The sequence below is a fragment of the Cyrtonyx montezumae genome, unplaced genomic scaffold (genome assembly GCF_038088225.1).
Source record: "Cyrtonyx montezumae isolate F1298 unplaced genomic scaffold, pur_monq_1.0 scaffold_43, whole genome shotgun sequence".
NCBI classification, from domain to species: Eukaryota; Metazoa; Chordata; class Aves; order Galliformes; family Odontophoridae; genus Cyrtonyx; species Cyrtonyx montezumae.
Genome location: NW_027072049.1, coordinates 1041678 through 1060557, shown reverse-complemented (window position 1 = coordinate 1060557; position 18880 = coordinate 1041678). Strand labels below are relative to the sequence as shown.

General features: G+C 54.4%; 1 protein-coding gene across 1 annotated transcript; it reads right to left on the bottom strand.

The window, feature by feature from the left end:
* Nucleotides 1–2721: 2721 nt before the first annotated feature.
* ACE (angiotensin I converting enzyme) lies at nt 2722–18076 on the bottom strand. The gene is made up of 25 exons (XM_065747227.1): nt 17826–18076; nt 15105–15272; nt 13900–13987; nt 13330–13473; nt 12915–13106; nt 12694–12791; nt 12251–12423; nt 11756–11979; nt 10192–10336; nt 9837–9935; nt 9490–9612; nt 8792–9003; nt 8300–8436; nt 7988–8146; nt 7523–7610; nt 7176–7319; nt 6778–6969; nt 6554–6651; nt 6127–6299; nt 5519–5742; nt 5156–5300; nt 4882–4980; nt 4379–4501; nt 3666–3853; nt 2722–3382 (listed from the first exon to the last, which is right to left on the bottom strand). The coding sequence occupies exons 1-25, from the start codon at nt 18039–18041 to the stop codon at nt 3186–3188; spliced, it is 3849 nt and encodes a 1282-aa protein (XP_065603299.1). The 5' UTR covers nt 18042–18076; the 3' UTR covers nt 2722–3185.
* Nucleotides 18077–18880: the final 804 nt, after the last annotated feature.

Sequence of the window (18880 nt, the reverse complement as noted above, 5' to 3'; positions counted from 1 at the left end):
CAGGGCAGGATCATGACTCCCCCCTTATCCTTGGGATTGGGAGGATGGATGGGGTGAGCAGGAGGACAGATGAGGTGAACAGAAGGATGGATGGGGCTAACAGGAGGATGGATGGGGTGAGCAGGAGGCTGCAATAACTCAAAGCAGTGCTGCAGGGATGTCCAGCTAAGGGCAGGATGTGGGTACATGTCACAACTGCTGGGAGGTGACTGCTGGTGGCTGCAGTGTGTCTGCTTGGCTGGAATCCTCCTTGGCTGAGGGAGAGGAGAGCTCAGTGCTCGGGCTCGGTGACACACTGTCATCACTTCTACTTCATGGAAATTCCTTCTCTGCTCGGAGGGAAAAATTTTGGCTCAAGCAGGAGGACTTTGTCCCATGTGCACTGAACGGTGGGCGTAAGGATGAAGTGACTTGTTGGGGTCCCACTGCTGGTACAGCTCAAGGAAGCAAGCGTGGCACTGCCACTGCCTTGGGGGGGACAAGGACAGAAAGCAGCAGCTCAGAGTTGGGGGGACACTCACAGGGACCACCCTGGGCGAAGCAGCCTGTCCCTGCCCAGGGGCTGATGGAGGGGACATTGGGAGTGTGAGGGTCCTGGGATAGGGGGTCCGGTGACCCTAACCCTGTGCCATATTGCCCCATTGACACCCCTACCCAGGGTGGCCCCTGCTGCTGGCCCCTGGGTGCCGGGTGCTGCCAAGCTGCTGCTGCTGCATGTTTCCAGGCGCTCCTTGTCCCCGGGGAAGGGGAATGTGAGGAACGCGGCCCTGCACGCCCTTCCCGGCCACCCACCAGCTAAGAATAGACCCGGCCTGGCCGGGCCCCCGCCAGCACCAGGGACGTGGGGTCCCCCCCCTTCAGCAGCACAGTGAGTGTGGATAGTGAGCATAAAAAGACTGGAAAATGGGGTTTTTTTGGTTTTTTTTTCGATCTGGAAAAGGGAAGCCAGAGTGGTTTTCGCTTTCTGCTTGAGTGGCTTTAAGGCAGATTTGCCCTCCACGAGCTTTGTGCACAGGCATCCCCAGCACAGTCCCTACAGGTGTGGGGTGATGCTTTCTGATCTCCCCTCAGTGGAGCTACGTGAATTGAGAGGGAATCTCCTCTTTTTCTGACTCTTTTCATTTATTTATTTTTCCTAGGGAGCAGCTTTGCCAGTTTCATCAGGAAGCACAATGCAGAAGCTGGCAAAATCTCTCCAGATGTCATCACAGTGGGGAAGGGAAATCATCCTTATTTTAAAGGTATCTTGTAGGACACTGGTGATGGGTTAACAGAGTCCTGAGTGCATCAGCAAGTATTGGTTGCCCTGAAAACCTCACCTGCTCCTCCAACCATGGCCCAAACACTACATTTAGGCTCTGATTGGGAACTTTGCTCCACCTTGAGCTGAGCTGGAAGTAAACCTGGTGTCCTGTCCCACTGTGCAGCCAAATCTCGGTCCTACATTGAAGGTAATGTAGTATCCTCCCATTCTGGATGAATCTTGGACCTGTTTTGAAGGCAATGTATGTCCTCATGTCCTGGATGGGTCTTGGATCTGTGCTGAAGGTAACATGGTGTGTTCCTCCATCTCTTGGGTGAACATCTTGTGTTACCTCTCTGATCAGGAGACAACAGCTCAGTACACTCATCACCCACCACTGTGGCACTGTCCAATGTCCTCTTCCAGGACATTCAGCTCCTTGTGGATCCTCTGATGTTGAGTTTGGGTTGAATTTGTATTGCAGTCCTTGAATGAGAGTGTTCAGTGTGGTTGTTTTTCTCCATAAAGCAATTCTCATGACTCTGGTAGGACCTTGGAGATCTCATTCCTCCATTAATTGAACAGAAAGAAGCCATGGGGCTCAAAATTACTAGCAATGAGCTAAACTTGATGGAACTCACCTGCACCAGCCTTCCCTATGGGGCTGGAAACAAGCTTGGCTTCACACCAGCTCTCACCTTGAAATGGGACATGACGCATGATGCTTTGTGAGCATCATGTAGCTGGGATGGGCAGGTAAGGATGTTGCTCAGTGTGCTGGGAGGCAGGGCAGCTGCACTGGGGTGGGTGTGCGTGAGTGGTTAGGGCAGCTGCTTCCTAGCCCAGGGAATGTGGTGGGAAGAGGTGTGACTGGTGGTGGCCGCTCCCTGTGGGCGTCCTGTGTATGGATGGAGGAGGGCTGGAAGCAAACAACAACAAACTTGAGCAAGGGTGGGCAGACACCTGCCCTCTGCTCCTCCTGAGAGCCTCTGGGGCCTCAGTTTCCCACAGTAAGACATGGCTGAGACTGGAGGCAATCAGATGACGAGGGAGCCTGCTTTGGCAGGGGGGTTGGACTAGATGATCTCTAGAGGTCCCTTCCAACCCCTACAATTCTGTGATTCTGTGACAGCAGGATCCATCCTGCATCCCCTCGTTCCCCCTCCTGCTCGGGGCTGCAGCAGATCACAGCTCTTTAAGGCTGCAATAATCCCTGGCCTGGGATTAGTTTTGCACCTAATCACTGCAGAACAAATACGAAGTTTTATTTACAGAAGCAGAAGAAAGATGGGGGTGAAAAAAAAAGCCTCAAGCACTGCTGATCCCAAGATAATCGGAGCTGGAGAGCGTGTGGCGATCACTGACCTCGGAGCCCCCCCCACCCCCCGACTCTTGACTCTTACGTAAGTGTGCATCATTCACTGCTGGAGCATCCCATTGAGCATCCCCGCCCCCAAGAAAGAGCAGAGCTGCTGAGCTGGGGGTAACAAGACATGGGTTTATTTCTCATCCATGCAAATGAACAGCCCAGCAGTGGGCAAACAAGGGATAGGCAGAGGACAGAAACATGCTCTGTCCTTCCCAAGTGCGCCCTCCATCATTGAAGCCCCCATGGCTTTTCCCATCCTGGCAACAGGGGCTGGAGATGGGTGGTGGGGGCCCACGCCAGATTCACCTCCCCCTGGGCACAGGAGCAGTCCCTGATGGCTCCGTGCCCGCCGGTGCCTGAATTTCTCTTCCTTTTATGCAGATGTTGGCAAATAAATTGCTCTTTTCAGCTTTGGCTCTTGCATAGTGGGAAAAAAAGTCCAACCTGATTGGAGAGAGGAGTCCTGGGCTGTGGAAACCCGTGGCTTTGTGGGCAGAAGTGCCCGCAGCATTGACACAGCTGCCCAAGTGCCCATGCTCGCACGCTGTCTGCACTCCCCCATCTGTGGCTGCTTTATTTCAGTTCCATTTCTGAGCTGGATTTGAAGGCCTTTCTCCTTGATGAGAACAACTTGACACCCAAGAAGATGGTGGCGATCAGGAAGACAAGTGCCAGTGCAAGCAGGACCCAGGCACCAGCGGTGGCTTGTTTGGTGCCCACAGACATGCCCAGAAAATCAGTTTTGTCAGAAGCAGCATGGAATTCAGTGGCTGGAAAATAGAGAAAGGAGGGACATGGTTGGCGCTGGTGACTCTGGGCTGGGTGGGTTGGGTCACATACTCTCCCTTGGATGGGCTCTTGGGTGACCTGTCTGCTTGAGACTCAGCTTGCTGGGAAGTCAACAGGAGCCATCCAAACCCTCCGTGGGTTTTTGGGTGGCCAAGGGGCACTGGAGCAGTTCTATGTCTGCCATGAGCCCCATCCCCACTCCAGTGAAGACCAAAATCTGCCTCCATCGTGGGCTGACCATGTCTAGCCCATTCCCACCTGTACCTGTGTAAGGAGTCCAGCTGTACTCGGGCCAGCCCAGCACCTCCCCGTTCTTCGTGTTCTCATTCACCAGCCATGTCATGAGGGGCTCAAAGTAGCTCATCAGGGCCTCTGCTGACATGTTGGGCTGCCCCGTGATGAGCTGCATGGCTTCAGGCCACGGCTTGCTGAAACCCAGCTTCATGGCATCCCTGTGGGAGAAGAAATTGGATCCAGTGGCCCTCATCTTCGCCAGGGCTTGGGATTCTTGGTGCCAGCAGCCCTGGGGCACAGACTGCGACTTCTGACACTCACAGGGCTGTGAGCACAGAGAGAGGTTTCGCATGTAGGATGTTGGGGTAAAACCCTCCAGTGAATTCAGTCTGATGCAGCTCACTTTATGGGTGAAAGGGTTAATTTTGCAGGCACTTTCCTTGAAGTGAGGGGGATGATTTCCCTAAGGAACAGGGGACTGCGGGGGAGCAGGAGGGGGAGGAGGAGGAGGAGGAAGTGAACCTTCCCCTGCCAGGGTCCCAGCTACCATCTAGTGGCTGTTTTTGCTATCACAGCTGCAGCAGCCAGCCCACTGTCCCCCTGCCCACAGCCCAGAGACAGGGACATCGCTGGAAAAAGGAAGGGATGGGGCACCAGGGGCTGCATTGCCTCCTGCCTTGCTGAGCTATGGCCTGACTTTAAGGTATTTGCACATAAAAGCTCTGCCCTGCCCGCACACCTACCCCAGGAGCTTCCCAGCCTCCTTGGACTGGTAGATGTCACATGTGTGCAGGGGTCCCGTGTGCCCAGCTGCTTTGCAGAGTGCCTCGTGGAACTGGAACTGGATTACAAAGCTGACGAAGTACCTGTAAGGTTACATGGGGACAGATCCTGCTAGTGGCTGTGAAGGAAGTGAATGTTCTCCCCTCCTCCTATTGCTGCAGAATCTCAGCTTGGAGAAGCATCACTAGCTTTGAAATTCCACCTGCATCAATTTGGCCCAATCTGTCAATGTCACTTTTCCTTTTAATGTGTGCTTATGACTGCCTGGAGGGGTGAGCCCATCCTTGTTGGAGAGTTCCCAAATCCAGCCTTCCCCTCTGAGGCTCTGTCAGGGTGGGCACCACCTGGTATCCCACCAGCCATGAAATAAAGTGGCATTGCTGCACATGAATTGGTGGTCCCTGCTTCTGTGTGGGCTCATTCATCCAAGAGGTGCCCCCCTGACCAAGCTCTGCTTGCTCACCTGATGTAGGGAACATTGGCAGGGATGTGAAACTTTGCCCCTGGATCGAAGTCATCTTCAGTCCTTGGTACTGGTGGGCACAAGCCCTGGTACTTCAGCCTGAGCCAGAGAGGGAGAATTAGTCCAGCTTGGGAGGGGTTACGGAGGGATGTAAGGACAGGGTGAGGGGTGATGTATCCCATCACATCCCAATTGCAGCCAAATGGGCCACAGGGACAAAACACCAAGAGAGATGATGGCCAAGCACTGAAGAGATGTCTGAATGTGAGCATACCTGAGGTTCCACCACTGCTGGTTGTATTCATCCTCCTTGATCTGCCCATCAAACACCTTCCAGCGCCACTTGTCCATGAGGTATCCAAAGGGCAGGAAGGCAATTTTGTCCAGGGCGACGCTCATCAGGTAGTTAATGTCACTTTCTGCCCAGAGTGGGAAGATGTGAACAAGGAAGTATGGCAGCCACCTCTCCACCCTGTGTGGATCATTCCGCCCAATGGCGGAGTGTCCCTGTTGGATCTTGTCCCTTCCATCGATACACAGACACTGTGCATGTCCCTGGTACCTTCTGCCCTGACTCTCTGCATTTCCAGCTGCCTCCCCAAGCACTGTGCTGCGTGGTGTTCCCATGCCAGCTCACCTTGGTTTTCTGTCACTTGGTCCAGCAGGTTGATGCTGTGCAGGTGTTTTGGGGTAGAGACAGACAAGGCCATGACATCCCCAATGGCCTCGTGGAAGCCGGGGTTGGCTCCATCACGGAATGAGATGGGTTGGTCCATGTACTGCAGGAAGTACTGCACGTGGCCCATCTCATGGTGCACTGTGATTAGGTCATCCATGTTCACCACGGTGCACTGCTTGATCCTGGATGAGGACAAGTGGGATGGGGAGAGAACAGAGGGCATTGCTGGGGTGAAAGTCTTCAGGGGATGTCCATACCCTATTAAGCTAATTTTCAATTTGGTCTCTTCCCATGTATCCCCTCCCCAGGTCTGATGCCAGCCTGAGCTGGTCCTGCTACTAGATTGGTCTCTGTCTGTCTTCCTGCCTTTCCTGCCTTCCCTGCCCATTCCCTGTTGGTGTTTGTTGCCTTTTTCACCCTCCAGGGCAAGTCAGGGTAGGCATGGATTGCCCTCCATCTGCTGTGGGAGCTCCTGCCAACCATGCCAGCATCTTGGGTACCGGTGGGACTGGCACAGCCACACAAGAGGCAGTGTGGTGGCTTCAGTCTATGTGCCTTTGTCCTACCTGAAGTCCTTGCGGTTGTAGAAGTCCCAGGCTGAGGCGTGACACACCACCTCCCGTCCATCTGCTGGCTTCTCAATCATGGACTTGTCCCAGAACTCCTGCGGCATGGGGATGAGGCCCAGGGAAGTAAAGAAACGATCTGACTCCTCAAACATCATCTTGGCTGTCCAGCCCTGGGGAGAAGCAGACAGAGGGTCCTGTGAGGGGCAATGGAGACTCCTGGAGTTGCTGGAGGGAGGCTGGGGACAGTCTTGTCCTTCTGGGGAGGGTAGGTCTGTAGGTGTCTATTAGAACTGGTTACATCCAGATGGGGACAGAACAGAGGTGTTTCATAGAAGTTTTTGGTAGCATCAAAGAATTTAGCAGTGTTGGTGTTGTCAGTGACCAGAGGGTCCCAGGGGGCAGGGCAGAATGTGAAGGCACTCACCTGTTGTTTCATGGCTGGGGTGGCATCCACCTTGGTGGCATCTGGGAAGGGCATCACCAGGTCAAAAATGTTGGACCACGACTGGGCCCACATGTTGCCTGGGAAGTGCGAGAGGGAGACAGGGAAAGAAAAGACAACCAGTTACTCTCAACTTGTGCACAGGAATGGCCTAGTAGTTATCTCTTCCTTCTGGGAGACACACCTCTGCCCAGCAAAGCACTTACCCAGCAAGTGAGCAGGAATGGGGCCCCTCAGGCTTATGTGCTTTGCTCCGTACTTGTTGTACAGGGCACGACGCACGTAGGCATGCAGGTTGAGGTACAAGGGCTGCAGCTGCAGGTACAGCCTCTCCAGATCTTCTTCAAAAGTGGGTGTTTCATACAGGGATCTCCAGAAAGCCCCATTGTCTGAGTATCCTGTGGCAGGGCAAGAGCAGAAGCTGTCAGTTCCCTTCTTGGGCAAGTCTTGGTCCTCAGGTTTCCCCATGAGACAGTGGACCTAACGAGAATTGGTGGGATCTCCCTGCCCTCAAGATGTTGGCTCTGATCTGGATGATCAGCTCAGTTCCCTGCTCACAGGGTTCCAAGGTCATGGTGGGTGTCTGAAGGAACAGGACACTGACCATTGAGCACAGCTGCCTTGTTGCTCAGTTCCACGTATCGCTTGTATTTGTCCTTGATTTCTGTCCCAGTAGCATCCCGCCAGCCCTTCCAGGCAAAGAGGAGCTCGTCATAGTCCCGTGAAGTAGCCAGGATGTCTGTGAGATCTGAAGAGAGAGCAATGAAGGCAGACTGATGGTGTTGGGTGGGTTGGCCTGCTGCAATGATGCTAGACCCAAAGTACTGTTCAGGGGACATCACATTGAAGGTGGAAGGGCCCCCTTCGTGACCCTCCTCTGTGCCACTGTGGAGAATCTCTCCTTCCCAGGGCTGTTGCAGAAGAACCACTGAACTCCCCACCAGATCTTACCAGGATCCAAGGGGTGGCAGATGTTGTTCTCCCTGCAGACCTTGGCTAAGCTGTATGCGGTCTCCATGTCTGAGAGGAGGCTGTTGTACTGCAAAGAAGATTGCATTATGTGAGCTGCTTATGCTTGCTCCTGCTCTTGGGGGACAAACCCCTTGTTTTCCTCTGCCCCCTTCCACACCATCCAGGAAGGCTGAGTGAGCCCAGAAAGAGGCAAAGATGAGTCAGTATGAAAAGTGTTAGGCCAGCATGCAAAATGCTGTTGCCATCCAAGCAGCTGGGATTGACAGTATTTGGATGGGAAACCCCACAGGCAATAATCTTGTCTTTGTATAGAAGGTCTCAAGCCATCACTTTCTGCAGGGGCAGCTGCCCAGTGTCACTTCCTAAAAGCTGGGAGAAGCCTGTACCTTCACACAAAAAAATGGCAAAGGACACCCAGTCCTGCTCTGTCCCCTTGCAGCTCACCTCCTTCAGCTCATCCTCTGGCAGGGCTGCCCTCTCAAGGACACTCAGCTTATTGAGGATGCGGGTGACAGTTTCGTCCTGGAAGTCTGAAGGGTCGAACTGCCTGGCTCTCATGCCGTACTCAATGGTGTGCTTGGACATGGCCAAGTTCTTCTCCAGCTGTAAAAGCAGGATGAGACAGGAAAGGAGTTACCTGAAGGAGATCCCTGAGACAGGCCATCCCCAGAAGCACCACCAGCTATGCCATGACTGCAAGCATCCCCATAGCCTCCCACATGTTCTTCTCTCACTGTCCCAGGGTTGTTTCCCTACCATGACTTCTTTGTTGTGTTCAGTGATGTTGGTGTTGTAGTCCCAAGATGCCTCAGTGTAAGCATTCCACACCGCTTCAGCCGTGCTGTTGTACTCAGACAAGAACTCTTTAGCAAGTGCTTCATCTACTATTTTGTCTAGAGGAAAAGATTAATGAAGGAAGAGAGAGGGAGTCCTGTTTACATTCCACGGAGAAACCATGCTTGAACTTTTCCCACAGCTGCAGGTCTACTGAAGGATGCAACAACCTGGGAGCAGACCAAAGATGGAAGCGTCCCATGGGACAGGGGGTGGGATGTCAGGACAAGCTTCATACTCTAGACCCACTTGGGCAGAATAATGGCATCTGCATCACTGGAAGGTGAATGCCCAGGAAACAAAACCCTTAGGCTGGGTATTTCCCTCTTTCCTGGTATGGAGACCTTACTCATCTGCAGCAGTCACCTCCCAGGTTTAGTGATTTCCCTTGACCTCTCCCAGCCCCAGACTTACCAATGCCTTCAGGGTAGCCTTCAGGGACAGGGGGACGCCAGTCAAACTCAGGCCAGCCCAGCACCTCGTCTGTCTTGTTGTTCTGCTCCTGCAACCAGGTGGTGACAGGGCTGAAATACTCCAGGAGTGCCCCAGCATCCATCTTATCCGTGCCAGTGAGGTTGAACAGGATTTCCTGCCATGACTTGGAAGACCCAGCCTTCAACACCTCCCTGCAATGGAGCGGGACAGTAACAGCTGGCATGAGACCAAGGCATGGGTGGGAGAAAGGCAGTGGTGGAATCTCGACACCATAAGGATGGAAGATACTATTCCTGAGAGGGACACAAACCTGGAAACTGCCTCTGAAGTCCCCCCCAGCTAGTCTTAGGGGGGGAAAACTCTCTGTCACATTCTCATGCATTCATTGACACCCAGGGAGTCAATGGAAACCAAACATGCTTCAGTGACCTCTTGTCTGGGTGGAGCTAGTGACAGGGATAATAGCAGGACTCTGGTGAGAACCACTCACCCCACCCCAGTGCTTCCATGAATTTCCATCTATCCATCCATCCATCTGAAAGCTATTTCTCCAGCCATCTCCATGGCCACTTTTTCCTTCCTTCCTTTCTTCTTTCCTTCCTTTCTTCCTTGCATACCATCAGCTTCCACGCACACATCTGCCCGTGGCGATTGTCCCGACCCTCCTTTGTCCCCACCTGAGTTTGTCTCCAGCCTCTTTGGACATGTAGATGTCACAGGTGTGCAGGGGACCGGTGTGGTTGGCCGCCTGGCACAGCGCCTTGTGAAACTGGAACTGGAGGATGAAACTCACAAAGTACCTGCCGAGGAAGCCCGTGAAGGTGAGCACTGGGGACAAAGGGAAGCAGATGTGTCCCAGGGCTGAAGGCACCTTGCCACACCTCTGCTCCCCATTGTTTTTGCATCCAAGCATTGGATGGTTTCTGTGTCTTGAGCAGGAGCAGTGCATCCCAGTCTCTATTGGAAGAGTTGGGATCCCTGCACCCCCCACAAACCCCCATCCCCTTCCCAGCACCTCCTCTACCTGATGTAAGGGGTGTTCCCAGGGATGTGGTACTTTGCTCCAGGGTCAAAGTTGCTTTCAGTCCTCGAAACTGGAGCACAAATACCCTGGTATTTGGTTCTGTAGACAACAGAGAAAAAGAATACGAACTGGAAAGAGGAAGCCAGAAGAACCAAAGGAGGGAATAGGAAAAGAAGACGCAGTGCTAACCATCCATCCATCCATCCATCCATCCATCCATCCATCCATCCATCCATCCATCCATCCATCCATCCATCCATCCATCCATCCATCCATCCATCTCCATGACCACTTTTCCCCTCCCTGCACATCCTCAGCCTCCATGCATGCACCCACCCTCTGTGATGATCCCTACCTCAGGTACCACCAGTCGTAGTTGTAACGGGTCGGGGGTGTGCGGCCACTAAACACATTCCAGCGCCACTGATCGATGAGGTAACCAAAGGGAAGGAAGGCAATCTTCTCCAAAGCCATCTTCAGCAGGTAGTTGATGTTGCTCTCTGCAGGAAACAGAGCTCAGATGGGGTTGGGAAGGAGCCCGGGTGAACAGCACTAAAGTCACCAGACTTTTTGTCGGCTATAGGGTGAGGAAGCTGAATGTGCAGTTGGATCAGCATTTCAAATGTAGTTTTGCTCTCAAGTGAATCTTGTATGGGACACAGGAGGTTTTTCTAGCTGCAGCTCCTACCTGGGGCAACTTGGGCCTTCTAACTGAGTGGGAACAATGGAAGTGACAAACCCAGTGTCCCCTTCCCCTCAGCCTGGCTCTCAGCACAAAGAGGTCTCTGATGAGGGATGCATCTGATGAGGGATGCATCTCCAATGCACATGTTCATTCTATGGGGTCTTCAGGCTGAGAGCAGTTTGTTCCCCAGGGCTGGCATGGCAAAGCAAAAGTTGCCACAGTTTGGATCCAGAACTGGAGTCAAACCTGGGACTGTAACCACCATCAGCACAGGGGGTGGTAACGTCTGCTTTCCCCTGCTCCCTGGTGAAACCCAGCAAAGGCAGGTTGAAGGAGGACCAGCTGGAGAGCCAGCTGAAGCTGTGGGGTTGGAAGGGTTGGCAGCAGAGCCCTAAAGGGCTTCTGGCTGCCATTGCAGCACTGGCATGGCTGCCATGGACCTGTTAGTCAGACACTGATGCCTGGAGGCAGGGACCATCTGCTCCATGCTGTTTGTACAGTGTGGGCCTGGCACTCTCGTGTATTGTGATGGCTTCCCCGTCATGAAATGGATTTAATGACAAGGCAGGAGGACCCGGGACTGTCCCTCCTCCGCAAAGCAGCCGCCTGCAGCAGGAGGCTGTGAGCACTCGGTTTCCTCCATTGCCATCTGCTTTGATGTGTTGGCTGAGAGGTGGCTGTGGGGAGGAGATCCTTGCCAAGCTGGGCAGTATCCTGCAGCAACAAGCTCTCCTCTGCTGCACTGCCTGGCAGGCAGACATGTCACCCGCTGACTGTCCTCGTGACAGAGCACGTGAGCTCTCGGTGCCACCTCCACAGAGATGCTCAGGGGGCTCCTGGGAGCTCCTTAGGGAGAGGAGGGGAAACACTGGAAAGACTGAAGCTGATAAAGTGCAAACGTGCTGCTGTCAGGCTTGGGACTGCAGGGGATGGGAACAAACAGTGTCTGGGGAGCATCACTGCTGCTCTCGGTGGTAAAAAGAGTGGAGTCAAGAAGGTCCATGGAGTCATGAGTCAAGAAGGGGTTGTCTACGGAGCCAAGAAGTATTCCATGCATAGATCCACAGAGCCAAGAAGAGGTTGGTGCTTGTAAATAAGCACGAGTGAAAGGCACAGGGCCTTTCCTTCTCTGAGCTCTGTTGCCAGACCACAGCCTACCCTGGCACATCCCCCTCCCTTCCTCGTGCCATGGGCAGTGTTTGAACCCTCCAGGTTTGCAGGGCAGCTGCTGTACCTTCATCCTCAATGACACTGCTGAGGAGCCCGATTTTCTGAAGGTGGTTGGGGGTGGAGACAGACAGGGACAAGACATCTCCGATGGCCTCGTGGAAGCCGGGGTTGGCTCCGCCACGGAAGGAGACAGGCTGGTCCTTGTACTGCAGGTAGTACTGCACGTGGCCCATCTCGTGGTGCACTGTGAACAGCTGCTCCATGGTCACTGTTGTGCACTGCTTGATCCTGCCGGGTGAAAGCAGAACTATCTGAGCTGGGTGAGAGGTCCTGGTCTGCCCATGCACCTCTTGATGGGAACAAATTCTCAGGATCCCTAATAGGGTGGCAGAAACCCATGTGGAAAATGAAATCTCAGTGGAGGGGAGAGCAGAGAAGTGTGGTACTTTGAAAACCTATCCCAGCAAGGGAAAGGTAAGGCTGGGAGTACCCAAAATGATGACCATCATGGGAGACTGAGGAGGGTCTTGTTCTGCAGACCCTACATGCCCCCACGCACCTGAAGTCCTTGCGGTTGTAGAAGTCCCATGCTGAGGCATGGCACACCACTTCCCGTCCATCTGCTGGCTTCTCCAGCATGGATTTATTCCAGAATTCAGGTGGCATCTCCAGCAGCCCCAGGGAGGTGAAGAACTCCTCCGAGACCCGGAACATGTGGGTGGCATTCCAGCCCTGGTGGGACACGTGGGATGGTATGGACGCAGCCCCCAGCCCACTGCATCATCATGCCTCTTTTCTCACCCACTGCCTCTTTGACCATCCCTGGAGGGAGAGTGGGGTCATTTCCATGCTCCTGACCCTCACCAAAAATAGCTTTTCTGCTGTTTCATATGCAGAAATGGGCGACCACCCCCATAAACTCAGTTTTACAGGCAAGCCCTGGCTAATACCTCCTCCTTTTTTTTCCAACTGGTGCCACTAACAAGTCCCTCAGCCCTGTACCTGATTCACCATGGTGCTTGTGACATCCAGGTTGGGTTTATCAGGGTAGGGGACCATTAGATCATAGATATTGTTCCACTGCTGAGCCCACATGTTGCCTGAAAGCAGAAAACAGCAACAGTGGAGCCAGAGATGGATCAAGAAGAAGAGAAACACAGCAATAGTTGGGGCCCCCAGTCCTGTTGCGGCTCTCCAGCCCTCCCAGCACCCCTGGCCCTTACCGAGGAGGTGAGCAGGGATGGGGCCCTTCAAATTAATGTATTTGGGGCCATAGCGGTCATAGAGCTTTCTCCGGACAAAGGCATGCAGGTTGAGGTAGAGTGGCTCCAGCTGGTTGTAGAGCTGCTCCAGGTCATCCTCGAAGGTGGTGGAGTCGTACCAGGAGCGCCAGTAGCTGCCTGTGTCCTCAAATCCTGCAGGGAGGCAGTGATGAGCCCTGGTTTCAACCCCGAGGGGCTGCCCCCACATCCAGCCCCAAGAGCTGGGACTGTTGAGCATCAGTGGGATTTTCACTCCTTCCCCGGGGTGTCAACATCTGGGCAGGGGGGGAAGTAGGAGCTCTATGCATAATGCATGGGGAGAGTGGGACACCACATTGCCCTGATTCCCACCCCATATCCCTCATCCCACTCGCACCGTCCATCTGGTATGCCTCGTTGCTCAGTGTCACAAACTCCTGGTACTTGGCACGTAGTGGGTTGCCTGCAGCATTGTGCCATCCCTCCCAGGCGTAGAGGAGCTTCTTGTAGCTACGGGAGGTGGCCATGATGTCTGAGATGTCTGAGACAGAGAGGACAAGGAGAACATGAGAGCCCTGTGGAAAGGAGGGGAAGGAGCAGGGCACATCCCAGGTCTGTGAGGTGCCACCACCATTGTGTTGGACCCAGGTCACCTAATCATAGAACTGTTAACGCTGAAAAAAAGCTACAAAGGTCATCAAGTCCAACCACCAACCCATCCCTGCCATGCCCACTCATAGAATCATTAAGGTTGGAAACTGTATAAAGTCATTTAGTCCAACCATCAACCCAGCACCACCATGTCACAGTGCTCCAGACTTGTGCTCAAGACTCTTCAGAGTTTTCTCATCCCAGGGCAACCCCATGAACATGAACCAGGACCCTCTCAAGCACGACTCACTGGGGATCGGAGCACACTGGGTGTGCTCACTGGGAGGCAGAGGACAGGGATGGGAAAGATCTGTACCTGGCTCCAGATCCCAGCAGGTCCCATTGTCAAGGCACACCTTGGCCGTGGAGTAAATTTTGTCCATGTCACTCAGGATGGTGTTGTACTGTGGGGAAGGAAAAGGCATTGGGGATGGAAGGGGATGGGAATGGTTGCTCAGAAGGGATTTACAAAGAATTCCCACCTCCAGAGTACACGAGTGTGTCCTGAAGAGGACCCAGTGTGTTTGTACAACAGAATTTTGGGGGAGGTGAGCATCATTTGTGCACCCATTTTGTGGAGGCTCTCTGGGACAGACAATCCAAGCACAGCTGCTTGCAGAGCCCCTCCACGCCTCAGAGCGTGGCTATTTATAACACCCTTCATCAAACAGAACGGACTGTGAATCAGAATGGGCAAAAAGAAAAAAAAAAAAATAAGGAAAAGGAGCTGGAGGAGGGAAGGGTATTTATTTCTCCAAACTTCAACAACAGCAAACAATAGCGACGGGAGGTTTCCTGGAGCCTGCCCAGGGAGCTCATTCCCAGGGAAGGAAATTCCGTCCCTCTCTCTGCCCCCATTCCTCTGCTCAGGGCGGGTGGAGGGGGTGGTGTTGGATGACGGCAGTGGGCGTGGGCAGGGGGGAAATGCAGATGATGTGTGGGGAGATGTGATGCTTTCTGTTATCAGGGATAGATTTCCAGGAAGGAACCGGGGCCAAAGCTGCTCCTATGGAGATTGTATCAGTGGGCTTGCAAGCCAAGGGGTGTTGCAGTGGAGAGGTGACCCAAGAGCCAGCAGAGATGCACAGATATTGCACCTGGAGAATTTTACTTGCATTTAAGCTGCAAGCTCAGGACTACTATGGGAAGGCACAGAGAATCCTGATGTCCCTGGTGCTGGACTGTGTTCGGGGGCAGCTGAGCCAGCTGGCCCCCAGCCATGGGCATGGGTTGGATGGTATCCAAGGCACACCCAAATCTGCTCAGTGTAAGCAGGAAATCTCCGACTCCTCCTTGCAGGTAGCTCTACACTGATGGTAGGGACTGATACAGCCGTGTGTTTCCCCAAGGAAATGTGATTCCACAGATCCTATCTGTCCCCTCTGTCACTTCCCCACTTTCAACATCCCTCCAAAACACAGTGAAGGGCCAGCAGAGGGGTCTGGATGCTCAGGGAAAGTGGCTTTCAGAGGGTTTAGCAGCATGCAAGAATCTCTAGGGTTTCACCAATGTATCACCTACCCGCTGTCGTTTGTCCAGGGGCAGGTTGGAGGGCCCCAGGGTCTGGATGGAGCCAATGATTTTCTTCAGCTGCGGGTCACTGAAATTGCTCCAGATGTTGCCATACAGCTCTTTGGCTTTCTTCCCCCATGACTCTGTGAAGTTTTGCTCCTCCAGCGATGCCTCAACCTGCATGGAGAGAGAGGGACGTGCCACCACATGCAGTGTCACAAGGGTTTGTGTGAGCCAGAGGGCACAGGACATGTGGGGGCAGACAGAGACATCCCCAAGTGACATTTATAGAAAGAGACAGCAGTTTCCAGCTGAATCCACAGCTGCAGAAGAGGAGGTGGCATTTGAGGCAGTTCTGGAGGTGTTGTAGTGGCTTGGATGGGATGGGGACACTGAGATGGGGCGTCTATGCCACGTGGACAACCACTGGGGCTTTCACCATCTCCAACCTCCAGCCCTGCCAGCCCCAACCTCCCTTCCCAGGCCGTGGGACAGCAGGAGCTCCTGCACTGTGGGAGTTATTTAGGCAGCTGGAGCTGCAGCCACACTTTTGGAAAGAGGCACACTGCAGGCAGTAACATCCACGCACCCAGCCTGCAAACACTGATTTTTTGGGGGGAGCACCCCAGCCTGGGCAGTGAGCAATAAGAACATGAGAAACGCCTGTCCTGTGCCATCCCAGAGTGATTTTTGGTGCTCATTAGCTGTTACTTGTGGCATTTCCAGCCTGGCTCCAACAAGCCTGGGTTGTTTATATTTAATCTCCACATTCCTTTGGGAGAATGGAAGTTGCAGTTGCAGGCATGGGAGTTGCAGCATGGCTGGGCTGGAGGTGGCCTGGGTCAGGGAGGGAGATGCCTGAAGCTGACCCAGGTGCCCTCCTTGAGACATTCCAGTGCCTGCAGCCTTATCCTGGGGACATCACACTGGGACTTGTCAGCCCTGGGGACACCTTGCAGCGAGAGCCCTTCAGCCATGGGAGTTACCCCACTACATGTGGTGATTCACGAGGGAGATCTGATCCCTTCCTGCACTCTGTTTCTGAGCCAGAAGACAGAGCCCAGCTGTGTTTCGTCTTCTCCTTGAGCAGCTGCCTGTGTTTGGTCAGAGGAATCATGCCCTAAACTCTCCTGACAGCTCTAGCAGAGCAAGCTGAGGCTGCAGGCTCTTACACCCCCAGACCCCTCTGTTCTTCCAGGATCCCTCTGCTCATCCCTGCATGGCCAAGGGCTGCTGCTCTCCAGTGTCACTTTGTCCCCTGGGCCATCTCACGTCTTTGGGGTCCTGGGGGAGCCCACACCTGGCTCAGCCTCTCTGTGCTTATGGCTCTGAGTGGGGATTACCTGACCCAAGGGTTCACCAGGCCCCTCCCACATTCAGCCTTTGGGTCACCCTGTGAACCCTTTGGTGCTCAGTCTCCCAGTCACACACCTCACGTCCCTGCTGTCTCTTTGATGGGCTGATATCAGGAGCTGGATCTCCTCCTCCCCATCTCTGCCTGGGGTAACACTGCATTGGAATTGGGCAAGCAGTGTGCAGGGTACTTTGCAAGTTGCTGGGAGCATCTCCCATGGAGGACACAACAGCCAGAAAAGTTCTGTCTATCTCCCCCTCTCGCCCCCAAAACCGTCTGGGAGCAGCTGGGAGGGGAGTTGGGCTGGCTCAAGATGCACTGACATCACAGCAAGTGCCCAGCTGTGATCCTCGGGCATTTATTATCACCAGACCCCATGTCAGCTCACCCAAAGAGGTCGGAGGGGGCACTCGGGGTTTCCTGCCATCCTGGCAGCAGCCCTGGCAGTGTTCATCCCCATCCTGTCCCTGCTGTGCCCTGCAAAGACTGACAAGCAGCACATGGTGTGTGTCCCTGCCCCACAGGCTGCTGGGTGGGCTTGGGACTACGTGACAGCGTGGAGGTGACACTCAGGTCCCCAAACACAAGTTGGTCACGTATGGGTTGCGCTGACCCCGTGTCCAATTTGCTGTATGGAGTGACATGTGTAGCTCTGTGCTGCGTACAGTGCTGTGGCTGTGCCATCATGTCCCTGTCCCCATGCCACGTCTGTGTCCCCACACTGTGGCCACGGTGGGTCCCCTCATCCAGCAACGTTTAGGGGAATGCCCACGCAGAGCAGGGTGCCAGGCACAGCCGTGCAGCTCCACGTCTCAGCCCCAGTGCACGTCAACCCACCCCAGCCACACCTGCAGGGATCCCACAGGGATCTGCCAGCACCAGCTGGGCACATGTCAGATTTCCCACATTTGGAGTGTGTGCTCAAAGCCAGCTTTGTCCCCATGGGACAGGGATGACAGGATGTTGCCCCCGTGCCATCCTGCTGTGTGTTCACACTCGGGGCTCTGACACAGCACAGTGCCAGGGATGTGGAGGAAGGGGCAGGGACAGGGACATCTGACACCCGACCCCGGTCTGGGAAGGACAGGGGAGTGGGAGGGGGGGGGCAGGAAAGTGAAAGGTGCTGAGAATAGGGAAACACCTCTAAAAATAAACCCAGGCTGCCGAGGGATCAGAGGGATCACCACAGCTCTGGGGGCTCTCCAGAGGGACAGTTTTGGGGTAAAACCTTGCAATCCCCAGGCTTTGAGTCCGAGCCCTGTGTCAGCACCTCGGGGCACTAAGAAACCTATGCGAAGGAAAGGAGGGGGAAAGGGGAGCGCCCACCCCCACCCAGCAGCATCCACCCCCCCGATGCCCCCCGTCCCACCACCCACCTGCAGGGCAGCGTTGGCGGTCGTCAGGTTGGTGTTGTAGTCCCAGCTGGCCGACACGCTTTGGAAGAGGACGATCTCCGCCGTGCTGTTGTAGGCATCGGCAAAGAGAGCGGCCCCCGCCTCGGTGGGGTCGAGCTGGGGGGGTTCCAGCCCCGGCTGCAGGGCACCCACCGAGCTGAGCCACGGCAGCAGCAGCAGCCCCAGCGCTGCGGGCATCGTGGTGGGAGCTGCGCCGGAGCCTTTGCGAGGGAGCTTCCCAACGCTGCCGCCTGCTTATAAACCAGCGTTAACCCTGCCCACCGTGCCTGCCTCCCCTCGCCGATAAGAAGCGAGCATTTTTGCGCTTGGGCTGCACCGCAGCGGGTTGACAAGGCTGCCTTTGAGGTGCAAAGTCCCCTCGGCTCCCGGCCGTGCCAAAGGGAAGGGGAAGGGGTTGGAAGGGAAGAGGGAGAAGAATTGAGGGAAGGGTGGGAATAAAAATAAAGCAGGAGGAAGGCTGGGAGAGCGGGGTGGGCGGCTGCGGGGTCTGTCCCACTCTGGCTCTGTCCCCGGGCCCCTCCCACCACGGTGGCAGAGGAACCCCATCGTGGACATCCCAGAGTGACCCACAGCTTCTCATCACAGCTCCCCTGGGCCTAACCTCATTCTTCTGAGCAAAGCAGTGTTTCTTCTGACTGTGTAGGAAACCCCATCCCATCCCAAGTGTTTGGATTTGGGGAATTAAGCTGATGACAAATGAGTAACAAAAAGTTCTTTCCAAATGGAAACCAGATCCGTTTTTGTGAGCTTGATAGGATGTTTCGTGTAGTTTGTTTTTGTTTTTATTTTGTTTTGTTCGTTTCTTTGGTTTTTATTTATTTATTTTATCTTATTTTATTTTTTTATTTAAATAAATCCCTTATCCCTGAGGTCTGGCCTCAGCCCTGGGAGCTGTGCCTGGGCTGAGCTCTGGCCCTGGGCTGGCCACATCCCACTGACCACATCACCACCCTGTGGGGTCACAGTGGACACCCACCACGGAGGGGGAAGATTTTAAGTGGGGGAACAGGAGCAAC